Source organism: Euprymna scolopes, chromosome 21, assembly GCF_053919585.1.
Source record: "Euprymna scolopes isolate OS-2025 chromosome 21, ASM5391958v1, whole genome shotgun sequence".
In the NCBI taxonomy this organism is placed as follows: Eukaryota; Metazoa; Mollusca; class Cephalopoda; order Sepiida; family Sepiolidae; genus Euprymna; species Euprymna scolopes.
Window position 1 is genome coordinate 48,380,818 of NC_136502.1, and position 21,169 is coordinate 48,401,986.

At 34.9% G+C, this 21,169-nt stretch overlaps 1 protein-coding gene across 4 annotated transcripts in view; it reads right to left on the reverse strand.

Annotated features, from left to right (window-relative positions):
* Positions 1 to 8,450: 8,450 nt before the first annotated feature.
* Positions 8,451 to 21,169, reverse strand: part of LOC145242248 (ectonucleoside triphosphate diphosphohydrolase 7-like) — a 118,384-nt gene continuing 105,665 nt past the window's right edge. For all 4 annotated transcript variants that reach the window (XM_080105256.1, XM_080105258.1, XM_080105259.1 and 1 more), the window contains 4 exons: positions 18,133 to 18,457; positions 12,863 to 12,945; positions 12,174 to 12,335; positions 8,451 to 8,902 (listed from right to left, as the gene is read on the reverse strand). In XM_080105256.1, coding sequence (XP_079961382.1) covers positions 8,479 to 8,902; positions 12,174 to 12,335; positions 12,863 to 12,945; positions 18,133 to 18,457 — 994 coding nt within the window. In that variant the 3' untranslated portion in view covers positions 8,451 to 8,478. The remainder of the gene's footprint in view (positions 8,903 to 12,173; positions 12,336 to 12,862; positions 12,946 to 18,132; positions 18,458 to 21,169) is intronic.

Consider the following 21,169-nt stretch of genomic DNA (forward strand, 5'->3'; position numbering starts at 1 on the left):
TATATGCAAACAATTTTGAATTACCTTCTGTCGTTTGTTTAGTAGACTTTCTTTAGATGTCATTATATGATATGATTCCAGAGTGCAAAGGTTGCAACGGCCAGACTTATTTGGTGAGTGTTTACTAGCACTTCCTCATAATAGACCATTTCAATTTGTATTCAAGATTATTTATTTTAAATTCCTTTACCCATTTTACTAATGTTTTTTTTTTTTATTTACATTAGGTATTTCAAATGATGTTATATGCTTACTGAATCTCTCCTTCAATCAGTAGCATGTTGACCCAATATATGTTCTGGTTCTGTTATTATCGATGACTTCACATGAAATTCCTCCTGGCTTTGATGTCCAAAAATAAAATTTAAAAAAAAAAAAAAAAAAAAAAAAAAAACGCTCCCACCACTCTGCTGTCTAATTTCTTCCAACTGCAAAAACAGTGGGGTTACACCAAGTAACCAAAGCCCCTAAAATAAAAAAAATAAATAAATTAATGAGGTCCCGATTTTTAATCTTGCTAGATTCAGCCACTTTGAGGAGTTCTAGATGATGAAACGCGCGTTAGTATATAATTATATTTAAAAAAAATAAATAAATAAATAATATATATATATATATATATATATATATATCCAGGTTATGAATGTATTTGTACAATAAAAATACAGAGAATATCCACCAGGTTTATATAATAGTACTATAATAGTATAATAGAGCTATTTATATTAATATATATTCGTATAAACATGTACACGCTTTGTTACATTGGCATGACAATGTTTCAATCTGTAGTTATTAATAACCAAAATCTCCTTAGGTGAAAAGTGTCTTTTCATTTAAGTGTTCATATTGAAAATTCAGGATATCTTACGATTGGCGTGCAATAAGTAATGCCCCTGACCCTCTTCCAGTTGTTTGATCTAGCTGAAATTTTGCATGTGCAATGATTTATATCTCTACGGGTTATGTTGCAAATTACAGCTCTGAACTAATTGTGGTTTCTGTTTTACAGGTGTTTGAACTGACTGAGTAAGGTGTGAAATGGAGCCTGTTGAATGTCGAGCAGTGATCCGGTTTTTGTATTTGAAAGGACGCACACCACACGAGACTTTTGATGAAATAAAAGAAACTTATGGTGATAATGCCCCATCATATGACCTTGTAAAACGCTGGCATCATGAATTCAAACATGGCCAGAAGTCTGTGGAAACAGCTCCTAGACCTGGTCGCCCCCCACCCTTCTGCCATTAATGAGGCATCTGTCCGTCAAGTTGAGGCTGCTATTTTGGAAGATCATCGCATTACTATTCACCAAATAGCCCAAGATGTCAAGATTAGTACAGGGTCTGTGGAAACTATCATTCATGACCATTTGCATATGCATAAGGTGTCTACCAGATGGATTCCCAGGTTGCTCACACCATTCCAGAAGCGAGAATGCGTCGAGTGCTCAAGGATGAATTTGAAGATGTGCCAAGAAGAGGAGTCAAAGTTTTTCAAAAGACTGATTACACAGGATGAAACCTAGGTCCATCACTATGATCCAGAGACCAAAGCCCAGTCAATGCAGTGGAAGCACTTGGACTCACCACCTTCAAAGAAGGCAAGGGTGCAGCCCTCCGCTGGCAAGGTCATGCTCACAGTCTTCTGGGACCAGGACGGAGTAGTGATGACAGATTTCCTCGCAAAGAGTACCACAATTACAGGAGCCTATTATGCTTCACTTTTGAGAAAATTAAGGGAAGCTATCAAAATCAAGAGGCGGGGCAAGATCAGCAGGACAATGCTCCGGTCCACAACTCGCATGTCGCCAGATCAGAAGCACGGGGCGTGTGGTTATGAAATCCTCCCTACTCTAACCTTGCACCCTCTGACTTTCACCTCTTCTCAGCTATGAAGTTGTTTTTGAAAGGAAAGCGTTTCCCAGATGATGCAGCCTTGATTTCTGAAGTCACGTTGTGATTGGAGGACCAACCTGGGGTGTTCTACAAAAATGATCTCCAGAACTGCATCAAACGATGGGAGAAATGCATAACTCTGGGTGCTTCCTATGTAGAGAAAGACTAATAACTGTGCCAAGTTTCATTGCTCTACTGCTATGGGAAGTGGGTCAGGGGCATTACTTATTGCAAACCCCCTCGTAGTTATTAATGATTTCAGATCAAAACATCACTAAGTATACAACGCTTGTATGAGTCTGTATATTAATATTTATTCATACAAAGTCCCTTTTTTGTGAACTAGAAAACTCAAATTGCCAGAAATATATGCTCTAGTGTATTAACATAAACTAATTTCTGAAATCAAGAAAAATAAATCTTCAAACCTCATTTGGGCTAATATTTCTTAGTGCCACTGTTTCTAACGCACTCTGCAGCATGGCCGAGTGGTGATTTGGCCATGGGCATAGAGATACAGGGAGATGCCTTCCCATGATTCCCTTTCTAGAGCTCTCTCTCTTTCTGCACGGACCACCATGGAGTGAAGATTCATAATCCTTTCTCTCTGTAAACGAGGAGGGTGGGACACTCCCTCCCTCAATACTAGTTAGGCTAGTTAATTTAGTTTTGTAAATTGTAAACGTTTTTGTAATATATATTGTATCTATATTGTAAAATAGTTAAGATTTCTCATATATATTACAATTGTGACGCATGTCGTTTTTCTTGTGTCTCCATAAATGTCTTAAGTCGAAAAGTGGCCCTGACGACGAAGAAATGAAAATTCCAATCAGAATACCACCAGGGTGAAGAGGTCAAGACGTTTCCTGCGAGAAGGAGGAGCCACACAGCACATCCAACATCTCAGGTATGATTTTCTTGATACACAGACCCTAATGACTGACCATGTTTACGTCTTCCTGAGACTGCTTTTAAGTATAACACGTGAAGCCAGTGACCGGCTGATCGTGTTATAGATTTATCCAATCTTTTAGTAAAATATTTTCACCTTTTTTTTTTCAGAAGCTCACAGTATAAATACTGGAGTCCCTCAGGGGTCCATCCTGGGCCCAACTCTTTTCCTGATCTACATTAATGATCTTCCAAATCACATCCTTACATCATTCATAGATATTTTTGCTAACAACACTGCCATCTATGGTAGCACATCTAAGAAAGTAAACGACCAAGTTCTCTCTGATTCTCTCTCCTCTGATCTTGATCACGTTGTACAATGGGGAAAAGAGTGGCTGGTTACTTTTAATGCATCTAAAACCAAGCTTCTATCTTTACATTATCAACGTTCTGATCCCCATCTGGCATCAATTAAAATGAATGGCTCTCGTCTTGGGGAGGCCTCAAGTTTTGACAGGCTTCTGGGCTTGACCTTTACTCCTGATCTTAAATGGAATACGTACATCAAATCTGTTGCCAAGGCCGCTGGAAAAATGGTCGAATCCTATCGATCCAGTAGATATCTCACTGCTGATGCAATTCTCTATCTATATAAGAGCCAGATACGTCCAAGGATGGAATAATATTGCCACATATGGGCAGGAGCTGCTAGAAAAGACTTGTCCTGCCTTGATAGGGTTCAAAATAGACTTTGTGGCCTGGTGGGAGATGTCCTTTTCTCTTCGCTGCAACCTCTGTCTCACAGAAGAGATGTTGCGAGTTTGTCTCTGCTTTATCGTTATTTTCATGGAAAGTGTTCAACTGAGCTTCAATCTATGGTCCCCCCTCGCCAAACTTTCACAAGAAACACTAGACTAGCTGAAAACATTATCAATAATTTTCCCCACTCTTTATCTGTACCTAAACCTAAACATAGATTCCATGATCAAAGCTTCTTTCTTAGAACTGCACGCCTGTGGAATTGTCTTCCGTTTTCCTGCTTTCTATAATATGGTTGTCTTCAAGTCCAACGTGAACAAATTTCTAATGAGCCGTTCCACTTAAGTTAACAAATTTACTGAACTTCCATTACTATCGATTACTATATTGTCCTTTTGACTACTCTACACTCTTTAACCCTTATCCTTGAGTGGCCTATCGGCCTTGATAAGTGGTGACATTTATGTAAAAAAAAAACAAAAAAACATTCAATGTTTAAGAAATAATATACAATATATTAAAAAAGAAAAAAATATATAAAAGAAGAAAAACATAAGATGATTTACAATGTTTGTACATTTTTTTATCTTCAATTCAAGTTTTCAAAACATCAACTATGTTAAGTGAGGGAACACTAGTGTTAATTATGTCCATATGGGCTACCATACTAATGTGGTTAATGGATAAAAGGCCAGAACAGTTAACAGTCAAGAACTCATAATCAAAACACAAACGAAAAATGTTTTTTTTCATTTTTATTCACCCCAAACAAGGCATATTGTCACAGAGACGATGGGGGGGGGGGCAGGTTCGGGGTGCTAAGTGAAGAGTTGAACGGCAAGATATTTTTCTGCATTCTATTTAAATTTTTGCATGTCGGTACAGGGAGCCGGAACTGAATTCCTAAAGGCAAGTGCATATAATTTATTGATAAATACGGTAGAATTCCATTCTCTACCGACCTGTATACTTTCAACACATGGAAACTGTAAGATTTTTTAAAAAATTTTATTTTAGAATTTTAATTTTATTCCGATGTTTGTGTATTTGATTGACAAATGAAAAACATGGCAGCCGAGGTGATCATGGTTTGACTTCATGTTTGAAAAGATAGTAAAAACATCTTTTTAATAACTTACCCTACCACTAACCCTAATTCAGAGTAGAAAGGTCTACCCTCACCTCCCAAACAAAGCAAAAACCCTCATGAAACCATGCTTACTCGCCAAAGGTGAGCAAACATAAAGACACATAAACACTGAAATAAAAACTCTTACAGTTTCCACAGGTCAAAAGTACACAGGTCAGTAGATATTTTAATTTTACTGCTTTTCTTATAAATTATTTGCTTTTATTAATTGGATTCTTTTGGATTACTGTTCTCATCTGGAATGTTATTTGATGAGAACAGTAGTCCAAAGAATCCGAATAATATGAATAACCAATCGTCATCTAAAAAAATTCAGAAACAAAATTATTTGCTGTTTTTATTTTTGGTTAAAAGTTCTCGACTGTTAACTATTCTGGACTTTATGTAGTCTATGTGAAATTAGATAATGCTAATTACATAAAAGTCTTCGTTATCGGGCGATTAGCGTAGGAACTGCCTTGTGACAAACTATGGTTAGGTCCGGTTTATCTATTTTATGCCATGTGAACCCTTTGTAGGCTATTGAATGTTGAAACAACTCATTGTATACGGTTACTTGAAGACAAGTTGCTATTTTTATCCATTGCAGGCAGGGGCAGGGGGTTGCAGCAGTATAAGTGTGCAAACAGTCACAACAGATCGGGCAGGATTTGAATTCAGCACAGCTGATTCCATAGTGCATAACGGTATTCTCCCTCCTCGGCAAAATAATATGTATTTCAGTTTCAGTGATGCTTGCTAGGTTCAACATGCTAGATGCATAAATTTCCAAATGGATGCAATAAATTTCCTCTAAGTGATGTACCTCAATTCCCTTTGAAGAACAATAGATTATGATTAAAATTTGTTTGCAGTAGTAGGAGTAATAGTAAGAGTAGTGGTAGCAGTAGGAAGAGGTTCATAACATCCATTTTACCTGCTGGCATGCATTAGACAGCTAGGTAAAAATTGACTTCTAAACTGTCGCTGGCCAAGGTTTTTAACTATCCCTCTCTTCATTATCACTTCTTCCCATGCTTTTCCTTCGCCTTCTCTCTTTGCACTGAACCTGCTACCTCAACTGTTCTGCACATGCAAACCTCTCATCCATTCTTTTAATATGACGAAACCAACAAAGTTTCCTGTTCTACATGCATCTCCCTAATACTGTCTGAATGTAATCTTTCTTAGAGGTCATCAGATCCAAGCCTGTGTTTAAGGGTTGCATTACTTATCCATCGTATCATTCTCATACCATTTCGCTACCATGCAACGCATGTCTTCAACCCTCACTGACCAAGTTCCACTTCCATAGATCATCACATTTTGTATACAAAGTAGAGTAGAAAATGGATCTTTAGTTTAATTTCAGCAACCATGTAACTCTCTCTTCCCTTATTTAGTCGTCACATTACTGACAAAGAGGAAAAAATTGCTGTTCTCCAAGTCAGAATTTATTCCGTGTAACGACAAACTGAGATCTAATGATCTCGGAGAAAGATAACATTTGGACAGTATTAGGGAAATGCGTGTAGAGTAATAGCTGTTGTTGGTTTGGTCATATTAAAAGAATGTGAGTTTTTGGATTTGCGTGTTGATGTAACGGGTTCAGTTCAAAAAGAGAAGGCCAAGGAAACTTATTGTTGGTAAGTTTTTGACCTTGAAGTATTTTTTTACCTCTTTATATTAAGTGACTTCATGCGTTGTTTGGAGCAATTTCCATTAAAAAAAAAAAATGTGCTTTTCTTTGTCAAGAGATAAACCTTCTTTTACTGAGAATGAAATAGAAAAAAAAAAACAATTAAAAAGAAAAAAAAAGTTTAAATTTCCAATGGAAACTCATCCAACTAACCATTTCTGCATCTGAGGAATCACTACCTTAGCATCATTGAATCACCTAAGTAGAAGTAGTAGTAGTTTGCGCTCAACTCATATTAGAATACAAGGAGCTTCTCATGGAACACTGAATTTCTAAGGATCAGATTCAAATAATCCGAACATTGGAAGAGTCAAGATTTCCCTTTTGGTTGCTTCTTTACTATAATCTGGCATGAAAATTGAAAAAAATAATTTTTTTTTAAATAAAAATAAATTTTATTTCATTTAAAAGAAATTAAATTTTTTATTTTTTTTTATTTTATAAAAAAAATGAAAAAAAATTTTTTTTTCTAAAAAAAATTTTTTTTCATTTTTTTTTATTGAAAAAAAAAAAAATTTAAAAAAAAAAAAAAAAAAAAAAAAAAACTCAATTAAGGGTCATATCTGAACAGAGGGTTGCCAACAATGTGTCCGAGAAAGGTTGAACTTGAGAAAACGAACTTCTGAGAAAAGGAGATAAAACTGGAGAAAAAGAAAAACGGAAGTAAAATTAGAAAGAGTAAAGACTGAGCAAGAAACTCAGTTATATAAAAAGAAGCGTTTCAGGAAAATCGACTGATTTTGACGTGGCCAAACGATCGTCTTGTTTCACTCTTATCAGATAAATGTCGAGAGATATTTCTAAGATTTTGAAAAAAACTGCCTAAAGTTTAAAATTAAAAAAAAAAAAAAAAAAAAAAATCCAATTTTTGTAATGTCAAATTCTTTGTATATCAGTCCATTTTAGTAAATTTGTATTTTTACTGGTTTCATAAAATGTTATGGGTGTCCACCACATTTGTGCCATTTGTATAATTTGAACAATTATGTCCATCAAAAACTGACCCCCCCCCTCCCAAGATTAAAAATAAAAAAACGGGGGGGGGGAGTTTTCACATTTATTCTTATCTTAAAATGAATATTTTACCATTTGCTTTTACAGCGAAATTATTTTCCAAAAATATCCCGAATGAGTTTCCTGAAGCACCTTACATCCAAATAGCAGCCATGGTCTTGTGTCTAAAGACGCAGAGACAAAAATGGTCGATCCATAAAGTTGTTATGCAACGAGCAAAAAAAAAAAGTTAAAAAAATAAGATAAAATTTGGATTATTTTTTTGTTATTTTCAAAACATTTTTTTGGTTGTTATTTTCAAAACATTTTTTTGGTTGTTATTTTCAAAACATTTTTTTTGTTGTTATTTTCAAAACATTTTGGCTGATTTAACCACTGACCTTCTCCAGGTGTAACTTGTGAATTTTTGTGGTCTAATATGAGAACCTGTACAAAATTTTGAACCGAATCATCCATTTAATCCACGTGGAGTAGATTATTCTTGTTCTTTCAGCTATAACCGGGTAAAAGTGTTAAATAATTTTCATGTATTCTTAGTTATTATCACCTAGAGTATGAATTGAACCTGCATGTGGTGCAATGGATGAAGGTATTAATCAAATAAAAGTGTGAAATGATATTTTTAGTTTGAAATGTAGCGAAAATAACAACCAAGATGAGAATAGGAGTCTGAATGATTCAAGTTAGCAATCCTCATCTCCAAATTTATAAAAAAATTATATATAATTTTTAAAATTTAATATATATTATATATATATATATATACACACACACACACACATTACTATTGAAATTTGCAGTGATACAAAGAGTTTATGATTTTAGATTATCCATGACGAAAATTGGACTATTAAAAAAAAAAAAAAAAAAGTTTTTTAAATAAGACCTTTTATTTTCATGTCAGGGTTGTAGCAAAGAAGCACCCATTTTTATTTTCGAACATCGTAACTGATGCACCGGTTGAACTCAGTGGCCATCACATAATTTTTTTTTTTTTTTTTTTAACCTTTTTTTTAACAGACTTAATAATAAGAATAAGAAGATTAATAACGACAACAGCGGAACTAGGTTTATAGCCAGTATCAAGAGAAAGCTGAATTTTTGAAATATAAACCACCCGTTGAATCCATCATCTTGGAGGACATGCCCATACCTCCAATGCTAAAAGAGCTGTCCTCCGACATAAAGTAAGAGGCGGAGGGTACACGGTTCAGGGTAGTACTGCCACCGACGCTGGAGCTAAGGAGTATTGGAGTTGATGCTGACGTGACGAGTGTTGGCGATGACGGAGAGATCAACGGAGAGGAGGATGGGGATGCCGAAGACAGCGGGGACGTGGAGGAGGAAGGGATGAGGCGGAGTCGCCGGACATAGAGGATGATTGCCGTGACAACCACCAAGAAGCAGAGAAGGATCAGGTATTCATAGTAGAAGTTGTGGGTGTGTTTAGAAGTAGCCCACAAGCTGGAGTGGAAACTGTTGCCGTCATATGTTTGGTCAATTTCCCTAGAAGGAAGAAAAAAAGAGAAAAATTAATTTTTGGATCTTGCATTAATCAATTTCAATCTTAATTTAACTTATAAATTATCAGCTGACATAATATTGTAATCGAGTTAAAAAAAAAAAAAAAAAAAAAAATGTAACTCTGCAATTAGTGTCCCAAAATTCAAATATATAAATTTGAAGGAATCGCTTATTAAAATAGAGTTATCTCTCATGAACCATTGACAACGATCGCAAAAGCACCGATGTATGTACCTGTCATGGAACGAACATGTGTCATATTCCAAAAACCACATAAATTGATAACGTGTATTTTTTTTAAGAAAATCAATTTTAAGCGATTAGTGTGGCTGATCACACAAATTTGAATTATTTTTTAGTTATATGTCCTTGTTTTATCAGGATGGCAACACGAGACGGTATCTTTTTACTTACTCATAAATAATAATAAAAAAAATTACTAGATCAATTTACGTTATCTTTGGAATTTGCTATCAGATAACTTAAACTATCAAAATAAATTGCTTAATAATTATTTTATTCACATTGTTGTATAAAATATTACATTTGCTCCTATTTTATATTTTTAACAATGAACTAAATACATAATTTTGTTGTTAGATATTTTTTAAAAGAAAACTAAAAATTATATATAAAAAATAAATTTAACCGATTATCAGGAATAACAATATGAAATAAATCAAGATAGTTATCTCCCTTGAGTAAAAACATCAAGGGAGATAATTTATCTCAATATTTTTTTTATTTAAAAAATTGGATTGGAAATAAACTATTTTTATTTGTTTTGAAATGGAAAAGACATTTTTTTATTGGTTAGTCAATAAAAAACAAACATTTTCATTGGGGAGAAACTAAGAAATTCAATACTACATTTCATCGGCTGATGGAATGGATTACGAGTGGTTTAACAATTTTGAGGTTTGCCACTCAGACTTTGCGTTTGAGATAAAAAAAAAAGAAAAGAAAAAAAAGGTTAACTGTTTTAGAAAGCTAAATTGGTCTGAAAATGGGGGATCATTTAATTTATATGCAAAACTAATCCCACTCTCTAAATGGTTGGATTTATGAAGGACACCAATTGTAACGATTTATAACTTTGAAATAACCTTTTTCTCCGATAACATTTTATTTTTTGTTGTTTCATTTCGTAAAATCAATTTGGAAAAAAAAAAAAATAAATAATAATTGAGATAAGTTATCTCCCTTTAGTCATTTCTTTGGTTGAAATTCAATATTTCGATTTTCGATATTATAACGATAGGTACGTGCCACAGTGCCCCATTCTGGGGGGAGCTGATCTTCCTCCCACATTAAAAACGACCTTATGTCTTATTTGCTTTCGTTGGGGAAGCAAATAAATAAAGCACCAAACTTTGTCACTGTAAAGTAAAAACATCGAGAATATTAAAATTGATATTACTTTTGGAAAAGTGGCGCTATTTTACAATAGTTCACTGTGCAGAGGGAGACAACTCTCTTTTACTAAGAAATTCGTTCATTTTTCATCTCCTAATTTAGGACGCTCGATTCAACGATATTTTTTTATTAAATCAAAACATTAAAAAAGAAAGCTGTGACAATTTTTTTTTTAATTTAATAAGTTGATAACATTAATAATACAAAAATGTAGTCTGTAACGCGATTATTAAGAGAAAATCAACGACATTTTCATTAGATGAAAACACTTAAAAAAGAAGCTGCAGCATTTTTTTTTTTAAATTAAAAAGTAAATGTTATGGTAAGGTTTTTTTTTAAAGAGTCTTTTACCTTCAAAAATACAAAAAATGAAACTTTAATAAAACAAGGATGAAACTTTTAAAGCTGCGGCGACTTTTTTTTTTGTACTGTAACAAAGCTTATAATATTATTAACATCAACATCTAGTTTTTAATATTACAAAAAAATGAAAATGCAACGATAGTTGTAGAGGAATTGCAAACGCAGCTTATTGAGCATCCTAAATTATGAGATGAAAAAATCAACACACCTTTTAGTAAGAGAGTTGTCTTCTTCTGCACAGTGAACTATTCTAAAATAGCACCAACAAAAAGGCTGTTTTGACTTTTCAAAAAGTCTATCAGTATGATCTAAATCAGTATACCAGCCATTAAAGTAGCGAAAAGGGAGATAAGTTCTCTGTATTCGCAATCTTCAAGGTGTTCACATCTAGGGAAAAGGCAATTCCCCCTCCCCCCCGATTTTCCGTAAAAAAATTACTTTTAACTATAAATAATTTTCTACTCGATGAATTTCGTAATTTTTTTGGATATATTACTATTTTCGACATGACAATTAAGTGCGTACTGTTGTTCTGGCTAAAAAACAAAGATTTAAAAAATCAATCTGTCGACTATTTTTACAAGTTTCAAATTCCTGTGAGCTTACAAAAAAAAAAAAATTTACAACAATAAAATTCATTGCTTATTTTTATTGAGACTCAAATGAAAAATGGCAGTTCAAAATGAAAGAAAACTTATGGATCTTAAATTTATTGCTTAACAAAGAAAAATATTAACGTCATGTTAAATAAACTTCATTTTGACTTTCGATTGAGCAAAGTGTTGTATGTGTATACGAAGAAAAGTCTCTTCTGATTAATAGTTGCATAATTCCACTATAATTTTAAAACTCTACATAAAAACTAGTTTTTAGTTTGAAACAATTTTTTTTTCCAGAACAATTTTATTTTTAAGAAAATATGTTATAAACATATTTTTTTTAAGTTTTTACTTTGAAATTTTTTTTTTTTTTTTTTTTTTTTTACAGAATTTAATAATATATTTTAAAAATTAACATAAAAAATAGTCTTTACTTTGAAATGTCTTTTTTAAATATGTTCTAATATTTATTTTAATACATTTATTTTAGGATTAAATGAAACGTAGATTAAAAAAGTGTTTTATTACAAAGAAAAATGCATAAAAATATATGGGGAAAATAAGTAGAATTTTAATAAAAAAAAATAATTATCTTATTTAGAGTCGTCATTAATATGAAGGGAGATAATCTTTTCCGACATGCTGGTTTGACGCGAATGTCGTTTGGAGTGTAAATAGTAAATTTTATTTAAATAATTATAAAACTCTGTGGACCATCCGAATCTTGTCTTCAATGATCAGGTAATTCCATCTTTTAAAAATGGGATGACAGATGAATTATATATATATATATATATATATATACATATATATTAGGTTGGTGCAAAAATAATGTTATACATGTAAATAATGCCAAAATGTTTCGTAACACTCACCGCAAAGGTAAGTATCTTGACCGGTGAATAAGTGCCCCCAGTGTCCACTGGACGTCTTTGCCATCAATTTTCTGTGTGGAGTAGAAGTGACGGTAGTTTCGCGGAAATTGGAAGCCATGGTGGAGGACAACGGATAACCACGCGGCCTTGAAACACTGTAGCCTGAAAATAAAAAGCAACAAAGAAAGAAGAGAGTAAGGATTTTGAAGAGACATCATAAACGGTTAAAAGTCATGACTTTTGCTACGATCCAATTAAAAGTCATGACTTTTGCTACGATCCAATTAAAAGTCATGACTTTTGCTACGATCCAATTAAAAGTCATGACTTTTGATACGATCCAATTAAAAGTCATGACTTTTGATACGATCCAATTAAAAGTCATGACTTTTGATACGATCCAATTAAAAGTCATGACTTTTGATACGATCCAATTAAAAGTCATGACTTTTGCTACGATCCAATTAAAAGTCATGACTTTTGCTACGATCCAATTAAAAGTCATGACTTTTGCTACGATCCAATTAAAAGTCATGACTTTTGCTACGATCCAATTAAAAGTCATGACTTTTGCTACGATCCAATTAAAAGTCATGACTTTTGCTACGATCCAATTAAAAGTCATGACTTTTGATACGATCCAATTAAAACTCTGCTAATCATGCCGATGTTCAAGCATTATTACTTACCTGAGTCTACGCGCATCTGATTTGGGGTAATACTTTTTCGTAAACCATTCTTCTAACTTGGCCCATCTCGTAGCACAATGATCCTGAAAAACAATACATCACAATTAATCGACTAATTTGTTCAAACTTGTGTTCTCATCTTAAGGATTATTCTTGCATTAATGTTCGATTTAACCTCAACTTTCTTCAGGTGTCGAACTAAAGACTCTTTCTGTCACTCTGGAATCTGGATGGAATTTTGAACAGGATCCATTATTTAATAGATGGGATAACAGACGTTATTCTATCACTTATCACTGGGTAAAAGTCTTAAATAATTTGCGATTGTATTCTTGGAATTGAGAAGAGCATCACTCGGCCTCTGTACCATTAACGAAATGTTGCATCCCTCTGCCTGTTCTACAAGTATTTTAATGGTGAATGCTCCGATGAACTATAAGCCCTTGTACCCCCCCCCCGCTGCAACGTAAATACTTTTGACAAACAACAAAATCTTACCGCTACACGGTAGAAATCCCTAGATGTAAGAAATCCTTCTACCCTAAGTTTCTTTCCCAGAACTGCTAGACTTTGGAACTCCCTTCCAGGCTCCTGCTTTCCGAACTGTACTGACATGCAGAAGTTCAAGTGTAATGTGAACAGACATTTTGCTGTTCAACTCCTTACATGTTATCCCTGCAACTTATGTCCCCGATAGTAGCCCCCTACATCAAAGTGGCACTGTTTCCTGTTTAGGGTGAAAATGGAATTTAAAAAAAAAAAAAAAAAAAAAAAAAAAAAAAAAAAAAAAAAATTACCTAGTACTTTATCCGTTACACCACAGATCCTTGCAGACAATTCTCAAACAAATTTTCGAAGCCTTAGACCTATTTTCATTTTTTAATGTACAATCTTATTTATCACTATAGAACTACTTAAGACTTTGAAACAGTCATGGCCAACAGAACAAGAGCGTTTCAGTCAAAATTCTGTACGCATTCCTGAATTTGGCATGGTACGTATTTGGTTAAACATTAGTTTTACACGCTGGCGTATCTTGAACGGCTTTTAGAATGTTTTCCTTTGCCTCCCCTGCTAACGGATCCTATTACCTCAACTGGTCTATATCTGCTAACCCAAGCATTTTCATTCATTTTTTTTTTTTAATGTGACCAAATCAACAAAGTTTTCTGTTTCACACACATCTTCCTATGCTGCATCCGGCGGTGCACCCCATTTTGAGGATTTGGGGAAATGTGGAGTCCACTCTTAGTTACTATAGCTCCCAGGTCCATTCCGACCTGAAGAAGTGGAAGTACCTTTCTTTTTTTTTTTTTTAACACAGTGATCACCACTTATCAAGGCCCAGAAGCCACTCAGAAAGAAGCTTTGTTCATGGAATCCGCGTTTTGATTTAGGCACACATATAGAGTGGGGGAAATTTTTCACAGTGGATTCAGCTAGACGGGTGTTTTTCGTGAAAGATTGGCGAGGGGGGGAACCAGAGATTGGAGTTCAGATGAGCACCTGCCATGGAAATAACGATAAAACAAGGATAGGCTCGCAACGTCTCTTCTGTGGGAGAGAGGTTGCAGGGTAGAGAAAAGGGCATCCCCACTAAGCCACGAAGTCTATTTTGTACTCTGTCAAGGCAGGATAGGCTGTTTTTAGCAGCTCCTGCACAGATATGGCAACAGTATTCCATCCTTGGACGTACTTGGCTTTTATATAGATAGAGAATTGCATCAGTAGTGAGATATCTTCTGGAGCGGTAGAAGGATCCCACCATCTTTCCAGCGACCTTGGCAACCGACTTGATGTACGTGTTCCATTTCAGATCAGGAGAAAAGGTAAAACCCAGAAGCTTGTCAAAACACGGGGCCTCACCCAGACGAGAGCCATCCATCACAATTGATGCCAGATGGGGATCAGAGCGTTGATGATGTGAGGATAGGAGTTTGCTATTAGGATTATATCTATTGGTTCAATGGAATCTATCATTTAGAAACTGTTTATTTAAAAACTACAGCACAATTACAGTGACATACCAGTTCTTGTTAGATCACCAAAGTTAAGCAATGTTGAGCCTGAAGAATACTAGATGAGTGACCATTTGGGAATACCAAGCGCTGTATGTAGAAGGACATCAACATTTCCAGCAGCTCCTGGTCTCCAGCTTTCTGGACCCTGTCCTGTTGCTGGATCAGGCTGGTTGGGATGAGAGAATGGCTCTGGCCAAACCAGCTCCACTTTAAACAAACTCTCAGCATGTGTCATTCATCATCACTTGGATGACCAAATGGTTGCGATGAACAAATAATTAGTAAAATGTGTTGGCCAACAAATGAAAGCATTTTTTTTATGTTTTACTATCTTCGGTTAAACCAGATTGTGCAGTTGACATGAGCATTATGATGATAGTTTTCTCAACCTTACTACTTCCGTGCTGCCTTATGACAAATTGGAAGCAGATATTTTGTGATACCATCATTAGAAGAGGGCGAATGTTTCCCTCTATTTGGTATGGCTTTTCAACAGAAAATTTCCTAAATGTATTGCCTTCAACATGGCTGAAGAACTCCATTTACCCACTATGTAACAGAACTACTGACGCATATTTAACAGCGGCAGTCACACGACACGTATGCAAAGGACCTTGTCGGAGGAAGAGAAAGAAAAGAAAAACAAAAGGACACACACAGGCAGCTAGCGACTGAAAAACGTGTGCGGAAACAGAGAGGAACCATGTGGATGACAAGAGAATTCGGAACCACATGTACAAGATGCAATCCGAACTTTGAACAAAAAGTTAGTCAGACCACCATGTGCCATTGGATAAGCTGCAGAGATAGCAGCGGAAAGTAAAAGAAAGATTAAAAAAAATCCACGTGGCAGGACAACGAGAAAAAAGCATGCCGACATGAGATGGACTTTTAAAGCACAGGTTTGATACAGCAGAATTCTGTCAGCTACATGGCAAACTAAGACACTTTTAAAATAAGATGCAATGCATTGTTGGAAAGTACTGTTAATAAATGCCTTTTATTTCAATTAACAAAATAAAAGCGAGACAAATTTCTTTTTTGGTTCCTTTGCGACTGTCTCTACATGCAACGTGTGGATCCAAGTGTTACAATGTAACGACACTGTTAAATTTAACGACCACATGACACCTGTAACTGTGCAAGGCAGCAGCGTTCATCTCCTTGACATATCATACATACTTGTGTATCTGAATACATTTGAAATTTTTACCGAATCCAAATCATGTAATAGATTTTGATCAAAATTGGAATAAGGATTCTAAACATAAGATTTAGTAGCATGCATATCTTGACTTTCGTAGGGGGGGGGGCATAAAAGTGGTGAAAAACTCTTCTATGCAGGGAATTGGGACTAGTATTATTCTAGTACATACATAAATACATTTGAAAATGAAAATAAGTGTTTGTATAATTTGATTTATTTTTTTTTTTTTTATTTTTTTTTTTACAAAAGAGTCACTACTTATCAAAGTCCAGAAGCCACTTGAGGATAAGGGTTAAAGAGTGTACAATAGTCAATGGGACAATATCGTAGTAATTGTAAGTAGTGGCAATTTGGTAAATTGGATTACTTAAGGGGATGGTTCATCAAGAACTTGTTTACATTGGACTTGAAGACGACCATATTGTAGTCAGTTGGAAAGTAGGAAAATGGAACAGAGTTCCACAGATGTGCAGTTCTAAGAAAGAAGCTTTGTTTATGGAATCTACGTTTTGGTTTAGGCACAGATAAAAAGTGGGGGAAATTATTGCCGTGCATTAATGATAGAATGATTCTAATATCACCTCCTTCCCTGATTCCAATACAATTACCGTGTCTGTTCTAAATTACTGATTCCGATTCTTTTTAAATTTCTAAATATTTAAGTCTAAGAGTTTTTTTTTTTTTAAATTTCCAGATGACCGCAAAAACCTGTGGAATGTGTGCGCATAATTTCGTAAAAGTAAAATGACGTAGGGAGAGGAAGGCGTACATTACACGAGTAGATATTTCTAAATATTTTTTTCTCAAATGTAATTCACTGAAAATAGTGTGACAACTTAAGACTTATTTCTCTTTTAAAAACATAGCCGATTTGCAGTAATTCAATGTTATTGGAGTTTTTCATGAAAACAATTGAACAAAGCTTTTTAGTCACAGAAGCAGTCAACAATTTATTTTCACAATTTAAATGCTGCAAAGAGAAAAGAAAAAAAAAAAACAGTAAAATATTCTTGGTGCTTATTCAGAATTCTCCCCCCATGTTAAAAAAAAGTCTGTGTGATGTACACACTAGTGTGATTCTCCAGCTGATTTTGACATATAAGCTTGGCCCACAACAACTAAGTTGTTCGGACATCTACACATGTTTGTAGTGGTGAAGGCTTTGTTAAGAACCAACCACACTTTTTTGTATGACTTAATCTCAACATTTATGCACGATAGGTGTATTGGGTAAATGCTAAAAGTACGGAATGAAAAGATAAACAGTGCGATCGGTATTATGAAGTTAATGTAAGGAAAGTTCATGGTCTCTTTGGGGTGCGTAACAGTAGATATTTTAAAGAGAGTGAAATCACTAACAACCTTCTCCAAGTATGACTGTTTTGAGAGAGTGAGTCTTCTCAGAAATATTATAGGAATTTACGATATTAAAATCAACGAATAATATCCACAAAACATGCAGCAGATATTGGCAGATAATGTAAGCATATTGAATTTATATGTGGCATTTGTGTATGTATTGCTATGGGTTATTTTCTTAGAATGGAAAAATCGTCTCTACTTTATTAATCATACAGATACAAAAGATACAGATAAGAAAACCTAATTTTATGAGCATCAAAGGAGTGAATGTCTCACTTGCTATTTTGAAAAGGATCACAAAAAAAGGGCGATAATATATCTGTGTTAATGCCCATGAATTCCGATTAATCACTTCAAAATGATTTTATTTATAAAAATAAAACTGCTAGATCGATTTGTGTTTTTTTTTTAAGAATATGATATTTTCGTTTAGTGTATTATGTATTATACATCAAAAAGATTTTTTTTTCTGCATTTTTATTTTTTTTTTTAATATAGGGGAAGTTCTGGACAAGAACAGAATTTTTTAGAGTCTGATATGTTCGGATTTTTCTGATTCCGATTAATCATCCCAATGCTGATATATAAGTTATTGCAGTTTGAAATTATGATTTTGCTTTTATTTTAAATTCAAACCATTTGATAATTGCTTTAAAGAATGACTTGCAAATAAAACTTACGTTAGACATTTTATCAAACTTCATGGCATCGTAATGTCCTCCCGTTCGATAGACATCCTCCATGGAATACCAGAACTCAGAAAAGCCGTAAAATTCACTGTTGTTGAAATTGATGTTTGCTTGGTAGATACCATTCATCGAACATGGTGGTTTCTGACAGGGGACAGTCAGGTTGAGCAGGGGTAGGAGACTCCTCTTGCATTGGTTGTAGTCTCCCAGCCCTACGAAATAGGTTTCATGGTGGACTCGATCGGCGGATTTGTGGTGCAGCCCCAGTGGGAGGCACGGATCGGGAATTGGGCTCAACTTGTGATATCCTTGAGAACTGTAAAATTAGATGAGAGAGGGGGGGCAATGAGACTATTATGCATCTCCAAATTGAACAAACAAACAAAAGTAATATCAAACACTAGCAGGGTTATCCGGCATAGCTCAGGGCAAAAAATGTAATGCAACTTCTATCCTTTTCTCTTTCCCCCTCCTCAGTTTTTCTCATCCCCATCCCATTCCTCTCTTGGGACATACACACACATAACTTTAATCAGCATAAAGGGAAATAATTCTGTGACAAAAAAAAATTACTTCCCTTTACATGATAACTAGCGGGAGCAGGGATACCCGGCGTTGCCCGGGTGTTTGTAGTTTGTAGGTGTGTGTGTTTTTGGGTAAATGAAAAGAAAAATCGTTGGCCGGGTGTCCTGGGTGTTTGCTTTAAAAAAAAAAAAAAAAACAAACAAAAAAAAGCGAAGCCTTGACGCGCAGTTGGAAAATAATAAAGTGTGAAAAAAAAAGTGCAACGTTTAATGGCAGGTGCCCGTTTTTGACGAGTTAATGACGTCAACTTTGAGTGCGGGACAGTGTTTTATTTACCGCGAGTCTGTTCGCTCCTTTTTTTTTTTTTTATACTGTTACAAATATGTGGAAAAAATATATAATTTGAGACAATAATTACTTTTAATATTATAAAAAAAAAAAAAAAAAAAAAAAGGTCGAGAGAGAAAATTCTGTTTTATCGCACTTTATATTGTCGTCTGCTCTCAGTGAATTTGTAAACATCCGGAAAAAGAAAAAGAGAGAGAGAGAGAGAACATACAAAAATACAGCGAGGGGACACCTATAAACTGTAAAGAAAGAGAGAGGGGGAGAGAGAGGATATGAAACTAGAGAGAGGGAAAGCCGCAGGCATCCGCCTCGCGTATTATTGAGCGAGTGACGCGAGAGAGATGCAGGTACATACAGTGAGAGAGGGGACGCCAAAGAGAGAGAGAGAAAGGTATACCATTAGAGAGAGGGAAAGGAGCGGCACAGGGTGGCGAGTCACTGACGACATAGCAGCCGAGGAGGAAGGTTAGGGAAGCGACAGTGTTGGCGATGGTGACAGCGTTTGTAGTGCTGATGGTGACGAAGAAATGAACGATATATTTTGATGACAGAGAAAACGAAAAAAAGGCGATAATGAGAAATGACGATGTATCCCATGGACGAAGGAATGAAATTGTTTCAAAAGAAAGGAATGCGACAGAAATATTTAAAACCCGACGCTGAGTGAGTCGATTGTTTATTTTTCTCTCTCTATATCTCTCTCTCATATATGAAAACAATAACAAAAACAAAAACACAAAAAGGCTGTCCTTCCATTTTGGAGTTAAAAGCAGACGACAGGGTGTGAACTGTTTATTTCTTTTGTGCGGAAATTCTCTCTCAAATCTATTTCAAGTTTGTTTGTTCATCCAGTTACACATTCTCTTTTACTTTCGTTACAATATATTTTTATATATGTAAATAAAATTGTGTTAATTTTTCCATTGGCCTTGGTATTGTTACTTGGATGTGTTTTTCCTGTCTTGTGTTTATAAATGTCTTTCGAGAAAATGGATATATCCCTCCCGTATCTAAAAACCCTGGAAAACTAATTTCTTTTAAATAATTTTTTATATTTTGTGTTACGACTTTTACCCCTAGACATTCCGGGTCGTAACAATACAAAAAGGCTTAATGCACATGCGGTGATCGAAAATTGTTGAATATTTATCTCTTCAAAGTCAGACAAATTAAATAGACAGGCGACCCCGGTTGTTAACTCGTAGATATTATCATTTATGCGTGATATAAAAAGTTTTAAGTTGTGAGGCAACCGGTTTCTTGGACATACATGAAAACGCACACACACACACAAACATTTTCGCTTTTATATTTATAGACTAGCAGAGGGTACCTGGCGTGGCCCGGGTGTTTGTAGGTGTGTATGTTGGGGGGGGGGGTGATAAAAAAAAAACCTGTGTTAGAAAAAACGTTGGCCGGGTGTTTGGAGGTGTAAAAGAAAAAAAAAAGTTTTAGCAGCAAAGAAGGCTTGAACTCCGAACCTTTGACGTGGAGATGGAAACGAAATGGAAAAAAACCCTGGGACCTAGCCATCTCGGCCACGAGAGAAAAGGAATGAAAAACCTCTTAATTTAACGTTTATAAAATGAAATTAACAGGTGCGAGAAACTTAAGTCGCGTGATGTTTGATCTTGAAACATGTGACGCGGCTGCAAGCCAGTTTTTGCTTGTTTTATACTGAAAAGCGAAAGATACAGGGACGCTCTAAAAATCTGGAAAAAATAGCGCGTGAAAGTCTGGCAAATTAAATAGACAGGCGACCCCCATTGTTATCTCATATATATTATCATTTAGACATGATATAAAAAGTTTTAAGAAGGAATGAGCCGACCGAGCAGTCCAGCGAAAAAAGCCTTTTACAGACATACACAAAAAGCGAACACACATACATACATACATACATACACACATACATACACACATTTTCACTTTTATATTTATAGATAATAAAAGAAGTGTGTACATCTCGATAACATTAAATGAGATGACCAGTTGACCCCCAGATAGTACAATACAATAAAATATACGGTGAGAAGGAATAGCAAAGTAGGTGATTCTTTCAATGTTTGTCTAGTCTGGCTTTGCAGGTATTGAGGGACTCTGAAGATACCACTTCTCCCGGAAGCTCGTTCCACATGTTCACCACATGTTGATA